The sequence below is a fragment of the Coenobita brevimanus genome, chromosome 66, assembly GCF_032717465.1.
Source record: "Coenobita brevimanus isolate Jiangsu-jjx chromosome 66, ASM3271746v2, whole genome shotgun sequence".
NCBI classification, from domain to species: Eukaryota; Metazoa; Arthropoda; class Malacostraca; order Decapoda; family Coenobitidae; genus Coenobita; species Coenobita brevimanus.
The window spans coordinates 4,735,206-4,755,051 of NC_137019.1; the positions used below are offsets into that span (position 1 = coordinate 4,735,206).

A 19,846-nucleotide genomic window follows, 5' to 3' on the forward strand; every position below is an offset into this window, starting at 1 on the left:
TTTTTTTTTTTTGCCACCTGACCCAGCCTAACCATGCCACCCTACCGTGGCTCAGCCAAATGGCGGAAGAGTTTGACCCAGAAGCAGAAGCTTGACATAATCGAGCAGAAGGAGAGAGGAGAACTTAATTGTGCCAGTGCCAAAAAGTGCCAAGTCAACGAGTCAACTGTTCGTCTGACCCAGCTCTTGTTATGATAGAAAGGTACCTGGTCATGTACTGCAACAAATGGGAGAGGGAAGGGGTTCCAATCGGCTCTATAAATGTATGAAAGACTGTGCAACCGGCGTGGCCAGAGGACCATGCTGGGGACCAGTAATAGTCCTGCCCTGCCTTGGAACCCCACTCCCCTCTCCCCCCAGGGAGGCCACAAACTCTTCAGATCAGGGTGAGGAATCCTTCAGTGTTTGTATGTACCGAAGTCATTTTTAGGTAGGTAAATGTCCTGGGAAAAATCCTGGAAAATTGCCCCAAAAGGTGAGGGGCTGGCTTAGGTACCATGAAACCCTTTAACATGTAAACATATGGCTGTATAACGCGGAATTTTCATAAAGCAGGACCTGCCAGAAACAATATTCGTGCATTATGTGAGAGGTGACTGTGTATATTTATTACTATGCTGGGTGGTAACCATGTAACCAAATTTTGGTGCATGGTGGTTTAGTGGGTGATTATTGCACTCCATTCGGATTGAGCCTGTGAAGATTTATATCCAAGGGATGGTTGGGGTTGATTGCTCATGTAATGCCACTCAGGGATGAGTGAGGCTGGTCACTCTCATTTTAAATGTCGGGACCAACTGCCTAGCCCTGGGCTTCTTCGCTCCTCATGGGGCAATGTAGGATTGGATGATGGATGGATGGATGGATATATATACTGTATATATATATATATATATATAGGGTGTTGCTTCCTTCCTGGTGGTCATGGGGTCACCACTTCCAGCAAACAGCAGTTTCTGGAGTGTGTCCAGGTAACTGAACTTTAGGATAGGAAAGGACTGCTCACAACACCAAAGTAATATGTGTGGATGCCTGATCTTCAACAGACTTAACTCCTTGTATCCAGTCAAGCCTTTTAGTTTAAAATTACAGCTTTCAGATGACCATATTTTACTTAGAAAAGGCATCTTGTATTGAGAGAGTTAATGGAGGCTATATCAGACCTCTTCAGTTTGAGAAATCTATTAGAAGCTGAATAAAATAATGTGAAAATAACAAGAATGATATACTGAAGTACGCCTGATAAAAGGGATTAAGGTCCTCTTCTGCTGCATGTTAGATGTCAGTCAGGAGCTCCAAATGAGTATATTGAAAATTACATTGCCACCCTTAACACCCAAGGTAACTTAGGTGCAAGGAGACCCTTCCTCTCAGCAACTACAGTGTATTGTAAGATTGTCTAAGTAGGTTTAACCATGACAAGAAGGGCACCCATGATAAAAGTGGCCAGTGGGTCATGAGCCACTACAGATCCATATCTGTGTTAAGGTTTCACTGCAAATTCAAGGGCATAAGTAGTTTTTGCCACACTAGCTGAAGCCAATATTTTTTGAAGGCGTCATGACTGTTGATGTTGGTCCTTTCCTGACTCAACAGATTTGAAGTTCCAGAAGTGCTATGACTATTCTGTATGACTGGGACTTTTGTCTGCCATCAGGTACCAGGAGGTTATTTGGACCAGTCCTGGAAATACTGGAAATTTGACATTTGCTTATATGGATGCCTTTTCTAATATACAGTTAACTTTTACTCTTGGGCCTGTAGTGTTTCCATGGAGTCAGTGTCCCTGCCAAATATTGATACACGTTATGTGAGAGGTAGTGATACACTATTACCATGTGGTTGATAAGTTTGGTGATCTCTTTTTGATGATATCTGCACAAAGAAAAGAGTTGCAGATGCAAAGAGCTGGCATAAGTAGAAATACTGGCTGGAAAGATCAGTTTGGCAGACATTAATGTTCAGGCATATATCCTTAGTAATGTCGTCCATGACAGCATGCACTCAGGCTGAGTTCAGCAGTACAGTATTTAGATACTGTATATTGCAATGATGTCATTCCACTCTGTGCAGAACATTGCTGTGGGAGTGCCTAGCTTTTGTTGTTGGAAGCGGAACCATATATCTGCCAGTATAGAAAACTGACTGTAGAGTGGTAGTTTATTATTAACACTTATCCAATACTGATACCCATATTTTCAGGTCCCTCCTGCCCATTCAGTATACTGTATATTATTTATTATCTCAACAAATTTAATAAACAAAAATAACAGAGCATAATCCTCATATTGGAGAAGGATTATTGCACAAATTTGTCTGAAACTTGTATATTTAATTTTCTCTAATAATTATTTGTTTCTCAAAATAGTTCATGCAGGGATTAGTGGAATTGGTTATGGTGGAGCAGCAGCAAGTATGGTAGGAGGTTCTCTCCCGCCCCAGGGCCCTGCCATCTCCCAGCTCCTAGACTTAGATTCACAAAAATGCATCGATCAGAATCCCATCGAGCTTGACATCGGCAACATCAATTCTGCAGAACTACGGTCTCTTCTTCCCAGCGACCATGATTTTAATGCGTCAATGGTAGATGCTCATCTTTCTGAAAACCTCTCGTCAAATTTAAACATAATTGATCCACCACCTCCATCATCTTCACAAAATAAGTTAAGTGGGAAGACATGTAGTAGTGTTGGTCCAACTTCCTATACAATGAACATTCCTCAGTCCAAGCAAGAGACAGTGTCAGGGGGTTCAGACAGTTTGAACAACCTGAAGTGTGAGATAGAGCTTCTCAATCAGCTCTCCTCGGCTCACTGATGCCTATCATTCTCCTCAAAATGAGTTCAAGGTGCAGCAGCAATGTTTAGCTCCTGGTCTCCCAAGCTAATTCTCATACAGTATAAACATTACAACACTATTGCCAATGTCAGTGTGTTTTTGTCTGGCGCCATTTTATATTCCTTAGACAAGATTATTACAGGGATCCTGATGCTAAATTTTTCCTACTGACCTTGGCAAAGAACACTGCCATAGGTAACATTTTGTATTTCATGATGAAACTTAAATGACAACTGTCTCTAAAATTTTAATTCTGCTCAACTCCCAACCCATAGAATGCTGTAAATTACCATATATAAAAATATCAGATGATCCAATTGAACTATTTTTAAAAATGGCATGTATCTCCTAGAGTATATAAATTATCAGACTCATTTATAGAGGGGAGAATTTAATTCTTTGCCAATAATAGTTTACTGTTATTTTATGTTGTGATATTGAGCATAACTTTTTAGGAAGTTTGTCTCTTAAATGCTTCGCAAAGGATGCTGTAGATTTTATTCTGCAGTCGTTGAAATTTTAAAGGCTTGAAAGGTGAGTGAATGGATTTGTGGCCCACATCACTGGGCACTCTGCTGATAACTACTGTACTCATACATAAAGATTTCCCCATTTATTTTATGGAATTAATCCATCCCATATAATGGAGAATAATGATCACATATGGCAAAGGGAGATTATATGTAGATATTAGCAGCAACCTGAAATGTTGAATAGATTTGCAAAGATAAAGACATTGCTTGCAAATTTTTTTCTTTGAGCTGGAAAATCAGGTGCAAAGTTCTCAGAATTAAGGATAGTAGTAAGTCCATTACTACCGGTAGATACAGGCAGCAGTCAGCCAGTGTATTGAAAGTGATAAGATTTAAAGTTGTATACTGCAAATAAGAGCTTTCTTTTATTATTATATTTTAATATGTCAAGTAAAATGTGAAGTAGGTATTGCACAATGATCTAATAGGCTGTGCTTTAAATGCATGAAGTTTATAATTTTTATAGTTTCTAAGAATTTATTTTGGCAGATATCCTTATTTTTTGTACATATGTAGAGTAGGAGCCAAGAGAGGCCATGCTCCTGCATCGCTACCTGATATTAGTGTTGTTAGTTTCTTAACGTAGTGTTCCTGCCCCCGTATGGACCTGGGATTGTGTGAACCATTTTTGACCCAAGAGTTTTGGGATTCCTCGTATTCAGTTGATATATTAAATTATTCACTGATTGACATAGTTGGAGTTACAGTACTCTTTTATAATGAGTATCAGTCTCCCATCTCTGCAATATTAGTACACACAACCCTTGATTAGGAAGTCTAATTCCTTGTTGCAGGTTAACACTCTACCTAAATTTATTCTACACAAGCTCTGTATTGCGAATTAGTACACACAACCCTTGATTAGGATGGCTAATTCCTTGTTGCAGGTTAACACTCTACCTAAATTTATTCTACACAAGTACTGTATTGAGAAAGCAGTATAAAGGCTTAATTGCTTCTGGCCACACAGGCAAAGTTACCATTTATCCCCTCTGCCACTACCTATAAGTAACTTACACACTTTGCTAACCCAGAAGTGTTATAACAGTATTTGATAGAACCTATATTAACGTATATACAGTATTGTGTTGGAAAATCTATCTATCTATCTTCCAATCCTGTGTCGCCCCATGAGGAGCGTAGGAAGTAGCCCTGACATTTATGATGAGAATGACGAGCCACACTCATCCCTGAGTGGCATTACGTGAGTAGTAAACCCCAACCATCCCTTGGATGTAAACCTACACAGGCTTAATTGGATTGGAGCGCCTTAATTACCCATTATACCACCAGATGCCATAATTTGGTTATATGGTTACCACCCAGTATATAGTAAATGGTATCCTGGTGTACAGGAAACCATTTGGCTTGTCACCCAGTGTGCAGTCACCCATAGGCAGAAGGAAGGGGAAAGAATGAAGGAAAGAAAGACAGAGGAGGGAGAAATTAGTGTAAATGTGGTCACTAGTACGAATACAGAGTTAAATAAAAAATTGCAGAGGGGTAAGCCTGTCTAGTGTAAGGCATTTACACATGCATGCTTTCTCACCTTCCCACATTCAGCAACAAGACACCTGATAATACCATAATGCATTTTTTGGTTATGAAAAAAATAATAATTATTATTTGTTATTAATGTACCCTTAACAAAATTTAGGCCTTACATATTGTGATGAATAAGCAGTAACACCAGTTGCCAACATGAGTACAAATTTAATTTATAAATTGTGGGAATGTCTGAACAACACTGGATTGTAACAGCTTGGCTGGGTTCGCTGTACATCACCGTTAAACAAATACAGGTACCTCTACAAGCCTAACATCAGCTTTTCTGTTTATTTCTAACTGCAAAAACCTTCACTATTCTTGATATTTTTGGCTCTGTGTGGTTCTGAAGACATTTTAATGGAGAAGTATTAACTATACCTGCCATCATAAAGTAAATTGCCTTTGGTATGGATAGTCTCACACTTCCCCTGAGCCAGGCTAGTGTGAGGTGTTTGCTACCCTGGCAACTACCATCTAACCACAATTACATGTACCTGCAGTACTCAAAACAGAAGTGTTCTTTCTCTCTCTCTCTCTCTCTCTCTCTCTCTCTCTCTCTCTCACACACACACACACACACACACACACACACACACACACACACACACACACACACACACACACACACACACACACACACACACACACACACACACACACACACACACACACACACACACACACACACACACACACACACACACACACACACACACACACACACACACACACACACACACACACACACACACACACACACACACACACACACACACACACACACACACACACACACACACACACACACACACACACACACACACACACACACACACACACACACACACACACACACACACACACACACACACACACACACACACACACACACACACACACACACACACACACACACACACACACACACACACACACACACACACACACACACACACACACACACACACACACACACACACACACACACACACACACACACACACACACACACACACACACACACACACACACACACACACACACACACACACACACACACACACACACACACACACACACACACACACACACACACACACACACACACACACACACACACACACACACACACACACACACACACACACACACACACACACACACACACACACACACACACACACACACACACACACACACACACACACACACACACACACACACACACACACACACACACACACACACACACACACACACACACACACACACACACACACACACACACACACACACACACACACACACACACACACACACACACACACACACACACACACACACACACACACACACTTCCCTGCTAGGAATTGATATGCTTCTGGAGGGTTGTGTGTACAGCAGTTATGGCAGACTGGTAAGATGCCTTCGCATTATGGGACTGATACTCATGAAGGGCCTTTCCCAATAGCACATACTATGCACTGTACCTTCTTTCCCTCATTTGGAGAGACAGTACATTAGTATACGAAAATTCTTTGTTGAATCTGGTACGGTAAATAACCACAAAATACTAGCTTCAGTGCTGAGTATGAGTGTGGTTACAGTACATTTCATGTATGTTTGGAGATTCTTTTACATGTACAGTATTGCTGATAAACCAGAGTTATGTTTTGAGAGCCAATCTTTGTACACCATAGATGTTTAATGATGTGTCTATTGAAAATCACATTTTGTCTATTTTTTAATGAATGAAATATTGTAACTTGAAAGCATGATGATGATGATGACATATTGAGTAATTGAGATTCAGCTGAACATGTTGTAGCCTTTCTTGAAGGTCACAAATTGTGTGTGTGTGTGTGTGTGTGTGTGTGTGTGTGTGTGTGTGTGTGTGTGTGTCTCTGTGTGTCTGTCTGTCTATGTGTCTGTGTGTGTGTGTGGAGGAAACCAAAGCTACTTTCCAGGTCTAATGTTCTCAATCCTGGGCCCTTACCATAACCAAGAGTTGTTCAATTGACTGTCAGTAGCCTGCATCAGGTGACATTGCTTCCCAGTGCATCTCATAGCTGTTACTTTTCTCTTTGTTTGGCTTGCATGACCCATTTATGGGTTTCATTTCTCTAGACTACAGTAATATTTTTTCTTCATACAGTTCCCCCTTTTCTCTAATTATATTTTCATTTTATATCTTGTGACAACTATGAACATTGCTTAGTTGATAAAATGTGGCACGCCATGTGCCTTTTATGTATGTACAGTTTTAATATAATGTTGATGTTAACTGTTGAAACTTTTATTGGTGCTGTAGAAAGGATCAGTGTCTAGTGTGTGTGTTGGAAAGTTCAGAGTCATCAACTGATTATTTTGAGCATTGTTTTTGTATCAAATGTTTATTTGCATAATTCTGTGATGAATTCTTTTACACCTGAAGTAAAGTTGAATGTTTGAATGTTGAAATTGTAAATTATTTTTATTGCATAGATATTATGTACTGGTATATACATTCTGTTTGATGTTTTCAAAGCAGTACAAGAAGGCAGATCCCCCCAGTAGTGGTGATGGCTGTGATTTATTTGTTGAGAGGCAAGATGAAATGGAATTTGTTCATTAAGACAAAACTGTATTAAAATTTATTGTGCAGGATTGTATAGTCTATTAGATCCTTTACAGGCTGACAGGAGTGAGATTGATTAAAGTCATTTACCATCACTGGGATAGGAACTGCTAGTGTGGTATTTTCATGTTGGAAAAATCATTACTGTGTAACAGTTAGAGAATCTTGTTTAAATGGAAATTTAGCAGTACTGTTATCAGAAACGTGGTTATCTGAGACAATACCTTACCTGACAGAGCATTTAATTTCTTTCATCTTTCAAACTTTGTTATCATTGTTATTTTTGTGAATCTTATGACAGTGTGGATTAGTCATTTACCAAAGTAATTATTGTGCGATCATACTGCAATTATGAGTTTGAGTGGACTGCTAGTATCAGATCTCTGAATGAGGCTTGGTTTATACCATTGATTTGGTCGCACAAAATGAACATTGTTATCAATTGTTGGCAATCTGTTGTATTGTGTTGAAGTTGGGATCAGCAGCTTCAGATAGAAATACTTAATGTTTTTGTGTGTGTGTGTGTGTGTGTGTGTGTATGTGTGTGCGTGTGCACACACTCGTGCGTGCGTGTGTGCATGCCTACATGCGTGTGTGTGTGGTGTGTGTGTGTGTGGTGTGTGTGTGTGTGGTGTGTGTGTGTGCACACAATAGGGCAACTTTTCATGGTTTGGTAATAATGTATATTACTGATGATTTTTGTTCCCTATGTTGTTTTGTTTTTTTTCTACACATTTTGTACTTTTTATACTTATAATGACTTTTATAACAATTACGTTTTGAAATTTGCCCTAACAGAATCTATTCTGCTTCAAGACTGATGTTATTCATAAATCTTGAAACATTCCCATTATCCCATCCTACATGTCCAGTTTCATATACATACGGTTTATATATATATCACTTTGGTGCACTTGATATGTAAGTACATATGCTGTTTTCCATAAGCTAAATAGACACACAAAATATCGCTGAAAGTAGGAATATAAAAAGTACATGGAGATATTGTTTCTTTTATAATTACAGTATGTACTGTACATATTGTGTATACAGTATATATATATATATATATATATATATATATATAATACGCACTGTACTGTACTATGTATATACATACGGTGATCCCATGGCTATTGCGCATAATTGGTACCGAGCATGGTGCGTGATAATGAAATTGTGAAATAATGAAAATGCACAACCTGTGGGATTTGTCCTAATTGGTACCAGATATAAAATTGCAAAATAACAATAATGTAGAAACTATGAAATTTATCCTAATTGGTACCAGATATCCCGAGTGCAAGCTCAAATTTTCCCTTTTATAGCAATTTAGAATCACTTACTCACCCTGCCCTAGGGTGGGAAAGGAGGTCCAGATGATGATGATGAAGATGATAGAATCACTGAATGCATACTGCACCTACTGTTATAGTAAGTATCAGAAACACACATAGGCATGGTTAGGTTAATAGAAAGGGATGAAAAAGATACAACAAAGAAGGAACACATACCAAATAGAGACCTGAGGTGAGCTTGAGATAAGGGGTTCTGAGCCAAGGGGGTGGAGAGTTAGCGGTCTTCTCCACCTGGCGTTAAGTGATCGAATAGGATCTCATCTTTGAATCCTTGAAAACCATCAGAAACCACAGACTTTGCATTATCATTACTGACAGAAACCAGCTCAGGTGTGCGGTAATGAAAATTTTTAGCTGAAAAATGCATGATAATGGAAGGAGTGCAGATTTTCATCTTGCAGTGAAATGAAAACCATTACAACCAAGTGTGCAATAACCAAGGGGCCTGTGTGTGTGTGTGTGTGTGTGTGTGTGTGTGTGTGTGTGTGTGTGTGTGTGTGTGTGTGTGTGTGTGTGTGTGTGTGTGTGTGTGTGCATGTGTGTGCGTGTGTGTGTGTGTGTGTGCATGTGTGTGCGTGTGTGTGTGTGCATGTGTGTGCGTGTGCATGCATGCGTTGGGGGGGTAACTCAGGCAATTCGCGGTTATTATAGTCTTATTACCCACCGTGACTTAGAAATTCCATGAATGATAAATATCATAACTTACGGGGAAAGTTACCTATGAGTCTAACCTTTTGGCAAAGTTGCCCACTACCACCATACACCCAACTAGTCACCAGCAGACACAGACACCCTTTCAAAACAGTATGTAATGCATAGTATTTAATGGGAATGAACAATATTGTAAGGTTCTTATATGATTCAAACTGACGACAATGCTTAAGTGAATGAGGGAAGGGGAGGGGTTCCAAGGCATGAGACACACTATAGCCTCTCAGCATGAGGCGAGTGTGGTGGTAGCATGGACAACAGGGTGAACTAGTGCACCTGCTTGCTGCTAGGTGAGGGTGGGAATTGCTGTGATTGGCTTGTCATGCTTGAACGTGATTGGCTTCTGGCTGCAACTAACATTAACGATGCTGCAACCTGGAAAAAACCCTAGGAAATGAGTCACTTGGGACAGTGACCACAGGTATCAAATTGATAAAATTGGTTACTCTGACGTACAAGTGATAATGGTTTGGCTGGAAAAATAACTGTGAATTTGAAAACCGTGACTAACAACCCCGCGATATGTGAGTTGACTTTATAAATGTATGCAGTATATATATATATATATATATATATATATCCATCCATCCATCATCCAATCCTACATTGCCCCATGAGGAGCGTAGGAGCCCAGGTTTAGGCAAGTTGGTCCTGACATTTAAGATGAGAGTGATATATATATATACTGTATACAGTATATATATATATATATATATATATATATATATATATATATATATATATACACATACAGTATATCTCATCTCATCAGCCGTTTGTGTGTCCACTGCAGGACCGGCCTGTTCCGACTGAAGTGGGGACAATACAGCCAAGGTATCTCTGCAAAGTGGCTTAGGCTGTCTAGCAGTGATTGTATGTAGGGTGAGAAGTGCTTGCAAGTGTAATTGTAGTGTTGGAGTGGCTTTGGATGTGTATGTAGTCTGTGAACCAAGTGCAATCGGCCTGCGCAAGCCGACTGGGTGCAAGCATACTTTATAGTATGCGACACTGGTTCAACCACTGCGCCCCTTGTGTCTGCCAATGCAGTACGTGGTATGAAGAACGCTCCCAAAGTTTATTACCCTGGCAGGGCACGAACCCTCATTCTTCAGTGTATGAAAACGCACACTTTACCACTGTACCATAGAGGCTATATATATATATATATATATATATATATATATACTGTACTGTACGGTATATATATATATATATACCACTCAGGGATGAGTGAGGCTGGTCACTCTCATCTTAAACGTCAGGACCAACGTGCCTAGCCCCGAGCTCCTACACTCCTCATGGGGCAATGTAGGATTGGATGATGGATGGATATGTACACACACACACACACACACACACACACACACACACACACACACACACACACACACACACACACACACACACACACAAACACACACACACACACACACACACACACACACACACACACACACACACACACACACACACACACACACACACACACACACACACACACACACACACACACACACACACACACACACACACACACACACACACACACACACACACACACACACACACACACACACACACACACACACACACACACACACACACACACACACACACACACACACACACACACACACACACACACACACACACACACACACACACACACACACACACACACACACACACACACACACACACACACACACACACACACACACACACACACACACACACACACACACACACACACACACACACACACACACACACACACACACACACACACACACACACACACACACACACACACACACACACACACACACACACACACACACACACACACACACACACACACACACACACACACACACACACACACACACACACACACACACACACACACACACACACACACACACACACACACACACACACACACACACACACACACACACACACACACACACACACACACACACACACACACACACACACACACACACACACACACACACACACACACACACACACACACACACACACACACACACACACACACACACACACACACACACACACACACACACACACACACACACGTATATACTCTGGCTATGTGCGGTTTGCCACAAGGGCGTGGGAAGTAATTCCATCTTGTGCAGTGTGTGTGATAAATGGGTGCATAAGAGATGTAGTGGTATCAGAGGTAGACTGCGAGATAATGCTGATTTTATGTGTACGGCGTGTTGGGGTGAGCAGGTGGAGATTGTCAGCCGAGAAAGGGTTGAACTTGCTGGTGAATCTCTTGAGTGTGTGGAAGAGTTTGTTATTTGGGAGACATGTTATGTGCTGGAGGTGGGGCTAGAGCTAGCTCTGTGGCTAGGGTGAGAAGTGGTTGGAAGAAGTTCAGGGAGCTCTTGCCTCTCCTGACATTGAGAGGACTCTCCCTCCATGCTAAGGGGTGTTTGTATGCAGCATGTGTTAGGAGTGTAATGTTGTGTGGTAGTGAGACCTGGGCAGTGAAGGAGGAAGATATTCGCCGGCTCAGACGTACAGAAATGACAATGATTAGGTGGATGTGCAGTGCGTCTCTGTGTCCAAGGCCTGAAGGGGCTGGGTTTATAATGGAAGAGTTGAGAGGTAGGATGGGACTGGAGTGTATTGGTGTTGTGATGAGGAGAGGTAGATTGAGATGGTTTGGACATGTGGAGAAGATGGGGGATGATAATTGGGTGAGGAGGGTGAGAAGTGTTAATATTGGGGGTGGGGTTATGAGGGGTAGACCTAGAAAGACATGGGACGAGGTCATTAAATGTGACCTCAGGGTTAAGGGACTGAACAGGGAGGCTGCAATGGATCATGCAGCATGGAGAGCCGCCATTAGGTGACCAAGGCCGACACATGCAAGCATGTTGGAGCCTTTAAAAACGAAACGATACATATATACTGTATGTATATATATATATATATATATATATATAGACCCAAGGCCTCTCGCTATAATACACTGATTGGGAGAAAGTAAGGTCTGTTAAAACCGATAGTCCGTAATAACCAAGGGTCCTTGCCCAAGGTGGGATTTCAAGCACATGTTTGAAAATAAGTGATTATAGTAGCATATTCTAATACTAAAAATGAAAACTATACCCATTTTACACTGATTTGGCCTATAATTTTGACCTTTTGCAGCCTAGTTCATATCCTTGTCATAGCACTTCTTGTGACTAGTACATTATTACAGTACTATAAAGTGTTATTACAACTCAGCAGTCACGATGGGGAGGGGGTAATTTCAGGCCAGATTGGAGTAAAAAAAAAAGTAGGAGACACACATATTGCGCTTCATTTGTCTGTATTTCCTGCTATCTATGATCTCCAGTCCTTCAAACACAGTGTGTCCAGGCATCTTGAAAATGATCGGATCATGAATTTGGTTCTCTCTAGTATTTTGTTTTTCTCTTGGGGGGAACAGTTTTTGCAGTCTCGTTGGCCTTTGGTTCCTTCTTCCTAGCATTAAAAAAATATATATATATTTCATTATAATGAAAGTTCGATGGGCACCGAGGCATTCGTAAAATCCAAAGTCCGTTGCAGCGAGGGTCTAATATATATTTATATATATATATATATATATATATATATATATATATATTTATATATATATATATATATATATTATATACAGACACACACACACATACATGCCTATATACATACATATACTGGTATCTGTCACTTAAAGTTGGTCCTTTAGGGGATACTTTTGCTTGGTCCAGGTCCAAAACAAATCTGAAGAAAGTTCATAATCACCTAAAGCACAATATCCTGTCAATATAAAAAGTTGTTCAATGGTTATTAAAAAATAAAACATGATAAAAAGAGACACTTCAGGTTATGCTCTGCATATTTACTCCTTTCACTTTATGGCTCAGAATTATCATTTTTTACCCCTTTAAGGTACTGTTAGAGCTGGGTTTTGAATTGCTAACCGGAAGAGGATGCCCCAAATCTAGCACCACGAGAACAAAATCATTAGGTAAAAGAGGGATCTATTTGTCTGTTTGCCCATCCGTTTGTTAATCTGTGAGTCTTTCCATCTAGCAATATATATATATATGTATATATATATATATGTACCGTATAAAGATACAGTACTTACATACAGGCGGGTCCTGATCTTACGAGCTAATTGGGAGCAAGGATTTTGCTCTATAGCCGAATTCTCGTTAAATGAAGCGGAGAACTTGTGGGAAAAATAAGAGTTAGGGAGCAAGGTCTCTGAGCAACCTCCCCTAAAACCACCAAAATTGACTTTCTGATTATTTTAAGCTGGAATAAGGGGTTAATACAAGAGGGTAATACACCTAACAGCATTAGAAAATGGGAAGAAAAACATATTCAACAGTTTCTGGGCAACAGAGATAGAAAGCCGAGCACGCTTAGCACTGGGAGCACTTGGGGTCGCAATGGAATGCTTAGAAGACGTGGTGATACGGTAATCCTGGGCACAGAAAAAAACCACGCTTCTAGGCCGACCTTGACTGGGCAAGTTTGGCTGGAAGAATGTTTACGAAAATAAGACGGGAAAAGGCTTGCAGAGCTAGTGTGCGGCACGTTCCCTAGTCGCCAAGGTGACCACGGCGGAGAGCTGCGGCGCAACTCTCATCTCAGTTCTTGTAAGTACGGGTTTTTACCTACTTGTTAAACAGGCGGTGGTGCAAATTCCAAGATGTTGTATTAGCGAATTCTCGTTAAATGATTGCTTGTTAACCTGGACTTGCCTGTATGTAAGTATATATATATACCATATATATGTAGGAAAAAGTCTAGGTTAGCAGGGGGAAGTCCAGATGATGCTTTTATCGGAATTTCGCATTTTTCGGAATGGTTTAGACCCCAATTAGTCTATTACAGTGAGGTCTTACTGTAGGTTATATATATATATATATATATATATATATATATATATATACAGTGCTCAGCAAAAATATATGGCACCTATGTCAAGGCGCCACAAACTTTTGGTGAAAAAAGAATCACCCCTTTTTGGAAGAGAAAATTGAGCCAGAAGTTTCTGGCACTAACATGACGTCACGGCAGCCCGGGGCCTTACTGCGCACTGGTTGTCTGATGCCTCAGTTGCCTGCGGGCTGTGAGAGAGAGGGGAACCCGGCCACTTCTCCCTCTCTTGTTGCGCCATTTTTCACCTAGTGAACCGCAGTGTTTTGGCCTTTGCTACTTTTTAATGTTTCCTACCCGTGAACTGTCTAGTGAAATTATATCACAGATCATTGCTCTAAAGGAGGCAGGCCACCCCACGAAGGAAATGAGTGAATTGGTTGGTGTGGCTAGGTCAACAGTGCATAAGTGGTGTGCCCGTTACAGAGTGGAAAACAGTGGTGACATTCCTACAAGGACACCACAGTCTGGAAGGCCCAGGAAAACTTCCCCCGAGGTCTGTTAATGTGCTCAAACGTGCAGTGGAGTCTAATCCTCATGTGACTGCAAGGAGAATTAAGGAGAGCAACCCAGAAGTGTTTGGAGAGGTTTCAGTGCACGTTGTTTCTCGAAGAGTCACTGAACTTTGTTACACAAGCCACAGGCCTGTGAGAAAGCCTCTTCTTACACGTAACCAGCGACTTTGTAGGCTTGCCTTTGCTACAAGTACCTTACCTGGGGTGAGGAGCAGTGGTTGTCAGTGTTGTGGTCTGATGAGGCAATGTTTACCATTACCTGTAATCAAGGAGTGCGAGTGTACTGGCGCAGAGATAGTGACCCACTTGACCCCCATTACGTGGAAAGTACAGTTAAACATCCTGATTCACTAATGATATGGGGTTGTTTCTCTGGTAAGGGATTGGGAAAGCTTGTCATGCTTCCCAGGAACTGCAGAGTTAATCAGGATGTTTACCTGGAGCTGCTTTGTGATCATTTACCTGAGTCCTTCGAGCTCACAGGTGCATGAGTGTTTCATCTGGACAGTTTACCTGCTCATAAAGCCAAATCTGTCACCAACTGGCTTCGTGACTGCGAGGTCTCCTTCATGAAAGACTGGCCGGGCAAAAGCCCAGACCTCAACCAGATAGAAAACCTCTGGTACCTCGTAAAGAAGAATCTCCAAGGGAAGGACGTGAGCTCTCTGCCTAAGCTGGAAGTAGCCATTCGTGAGTCCTGGGCAAGTATATCACCCCAGCACCTGAGGAACCTGGCCCTTTCACTTCCACGACGTCTCAGGTCCGTGAAGAGGCGCAAAGGAAACCCTACCAAGCATTAAAGGTAATTATAATGCATTATTTACATGTTTTTTCCATAGTTGAAAGGTTTGGTTTGTTGGGGGGGCCCCGGGTGCCACATAATTCTGTCGAGCATTATATATATATATATATATATGTGTGTGTATACTGTATGTATATATATAGTTGCTTCCGTTGCTCTCCAACTCAAAATTTTATTTGCATACCTATGATGTACATCAACAAGTAGTTTTTGCATGTCATACCTGGTTGAGCTTTGTGATAATTTACATTCAAAGGTGCTAAGAAGTTTTTGCCTTGTAAGCACAACCAAAGAGTGACATTATTCGTGATAGCCCTGTGGATTGATTTATGTCCTGCAGAAAGTACAGTAATTTCTCCTGGTAAGACTGTGTACAGTAGTGTACTGTATTAGCATTATCTGTTTGTACAAGAAAATTGGGTTTCCTTTTAAATATTAAGTTATGCAGGTTGTATAACAAGTAAAGTCAGAGTACTGTCCTTTCATATGAAACAATTAAACAATTTATGTGCACAAATTTTTATTCATGTTTTAGCCCAGTGCAGTATGATATGAAATTTTTGAGGAAGTATGAAATCTGATGTGTAATAATAAAAAGAATTTTTTTTATTGATTGGGCTTCTTAATGTGATCCTGAAGACAAACATTCAGTACAATTCTTACATTGTAGTAAAAAATTAAGTAAATAAATAAACAGAAGGCTTCACAGAAGTGAATCAGTCAGGGTGATAGTCATATGATACTACACTCTTTTTACCTTGGCCCAGTTTTAGTCCTTTCAGAGCTTATTTCACTTAGCTTAATGATAAAATAACAGTGCTGTCTCTGTATCTTTTCCATAGCACTTCCCAATGACTGGCATTAGATTCCAGTGGTAATCTCTTGTTTTGACTGTACTCGTAATGGTGAGATGGTAATTTTAGGCCAAGTTAGAGTAGAAAGGGTATAACTGGCTCAGATCACAAGGAAGTTGTCGGAGTTTTTAGATTACATAATGGCACTTGGGACATAGTTTGATTACCTGCCTTGAAGTGTTCTGGACTGGAGTAGCCTAGCTCAGATCTGTACACCTTCCAGGTAGTAATATGAGTGTATCTGTTTCCCTATCCACCCTTCAGTTGGTCAGTCATTCAGTCTGGTACCCTACCCACCCTTCTCAGTCAGAAAGTCAGTTGGTCAGTCAGGTAGTCAGTCAGTCCATTTTCTCTCTCTCTCTCTCTTACTCAAGTGAGAGTGAGGTATAGGGACCTCACTGTGTTTAATACTTTAATACTGTTATCTTCATTAATCCTCTCATGGTTACAGAACATTAATATTCTGTCCAAGCTAATGCAAAATTATTTTAAGCTGGTGCATCATATAAGCTTGAGTGTTAACATGTGTATTATTTTACATTAACTTTGGGGTTCATTTACACTATGGAGAAAGCACAAGTATAATCATCATTTCTTCATAAATTACAAGACCAGGAGGAGAGTGTACGTGTGATGTAAAACAGAATGGCCTTGAATTGCTTCCTAACCAATGATGTTCCCCTTGATAATAACCCACTTACCAGATGATCCAGATCCATGTGTAAGGCACTAGATTATGAGGGAATGAAGGTATTGGTGGTAGGTGGGGGCGCTCACCATCCACTCACTCGATGTATTGCTGCTCTCGGTTGTCTGTCCTTTCCTCTCCACCCTCCGGAGTTTCCATGCTTCCTCTTCTGTCTTTCTTTTCTTCATTCTTTCCTTGTCCTTCTGCCTACAGGTGACTTTACACTCCCCCTTTTGTCTTTCTTTCCTTCGTTGTTTCCTCTTCTTCTGCGTATGGGTGACTCTACACTGAGTGACAAGCCAAATGGTTTCCTGTACACCAGGAAACCATTTACTAAGCTGGGTGGTAACCATATAACCAGATTATGGTGCCTGGTGGTTTAGTGGGTAATTAAGGCGCTCCAATCGGATTGAGCCAGTGAAGGTTTATATCCAAGGGTTGGTTGGGGTTATTGCTCACATAATGCCACTCGGGGATGAGTGAGGCTGGTCACTCTCATCTTAAATGTCAGGACCAACATGCCTAGCCTCGGACTCCTACGCTTCTCGTGGGGCAAGGTAGGATTGAATGATGGATGGATGAATGAAGGTATTGTGCTTTGGGGTATTTGAACATAAATGTTGGATGTAGTACTTGTTAGCATTGGGTGTATAGGATTGTTAAAGGTATTCCTGAAGAGCCATCTTCATTTTGGAGGTAATATTGTCCAGGACAGCTTAATTGCATACAGACTTACTGGGTGTGGGAGATTACTCTACCCCTACAACAGTCCAAGCTGTTGTCATGGAAGGGCTGACTCTGTCAGATAGTGCTTGAAGAGGAAGAGTGTGAATCCTGTCCCACGTAGCAACTTGTTCCAGTCATTTATAATTGTTTTGTGTGTGTGTGTTTTATTACTCCATTTGAACAGCTGCTTTGTGTAATTCCTCAAATCTGTATTGGCAGTCATAAATATATTTTAGTCCATATTTTCAATTCCTGCCATTTTTTTAAATATACGTACTTCAATCATATCTCCCCCTTCTTGTGTCTTCAAGCTTTGGTATATGTAATGTTCTTAGCCTTTCTTCATAGTTCAGTTTTCTCAAGTTTGGAAGCAGATGTGTTGCTTATTATTGTGCTTTTCTATTTTATCTATACTTCTTTTTGGTTGGTGGTAGGTGGTGGCATCCATCATCCATTCATTTTATATAATGCTGCCTACTTTCACCTTTATCATTCCTTTTCTGTATCTACCATCTTCCCTTCGTATTTCTCTCATCTTTCCTGTCACTTTTTATTACTTTTCTGGTAGCTTTATATTGAGTGACAAGCCTGACGGTTTCCTGTAAGCCAGGAAACTACTGTATTTACAAAGCTCGGTGTTAATCATATAACCAACCCATATGTCACTGTTTCCTACGGGTCAACAAGTGAATTGGTAGAGGTTTAGCGCCCCTCCATGTAAAAAACTAACATGAAGACAACTGGCCACCCCTTGAGTGATTGTCTGGCTATAGATGGGTATTTTTACATGAGAGTGTGAAGTTACGCAATGAAGACTCCTTGCATCTTAACGAGCTAGCTGGAGCCAGTCACCAGTCATCTCTCTCTGATCGTTCTATTGTGTATAGAGCCCCTAGATCAGTGGTTCTTAACCTTTTTTGAGTCATGGACCCCTTCGAGAATCTGGTGAAAGCCATGAACCCCTTCCCTACAAAAATGCACAGAAGCACATACACAGCATTTTGCATGCAATGAATATACTTTATTTTACTGAAAACTTCCTCACGCAGTTTATGACAAAGTATAAAACAGTCTTTACAAAGAATTATGTTTCTTACCCTTTTTCATGCAAAAACTAATGACCACTCGAAAAAATGAAGTACATCCAACTTGCGCAAATTAAACAAAATAACATTTTAATTCTGCCCAAAAGTTCATTTCAATGAGAGGGTTGTTGTTTGGCCGGAGTAAGAAAATGAAATTGTGGAGTGGTCTTTGACATAGCAACACGCATGGCATCGCTCACATCCAGTTGATTTCGACTATTCGTTTTGATGGAAACAAGCGCTGAAAACCCTGACTCATAAAGGTATGTAGTAGCAAACGGAATCAGAGCACCCATAGCTCGCTTTGCAAGAGGAGGGTAGGGTTGTGTCAACGAACACTAGAATTCTTCAAGACTTCGATTTTTTTTTTTTTTTTTTTTTTGGGGGGGGGTAGAGGGCAGCTAATTATGTCAAACGGCGTCACGTAATATCGCGAAATTGTTCTCAATTATTCTGACTTTCACGGACTCCATGAAGCCCATCCATGGACCCCAGGTTAAGAACCCCAGCCCTAGATTATATAACAGATTGCCATTGTCCGTAAGACAACTCTACTGTTGAATCCTTCAAGAGACAGCTGAAAGCCTTTCCTTTTTCAAAATGCTA

General features: G+C 40.7%; 1 protein-coding gene across 1 annotated transcript in view; it reads left to right on the forward strand.

Moving 5' to 3' along the window:
* The window catches only part of LOC145405295 (transcription factor RelB homolog), a 103,900-nt gene extending 101,083 nt beyond the window's left edge, over positions 1–2,817 (forward strand). The window contains exon 13 of the mRNA XM_080276716.1: positions 2,405–2,817. Within this exon, the coding sequence (XP_080132842.1) occupies positions 2,405–2,817 (413 nt within the window). The remainder of the gene's footprint in view (positions 1–2,404) is intronic.
* The last annotated feature ends 17,029 nt before the right edge of the window (positions 2,818–19,846 follow it).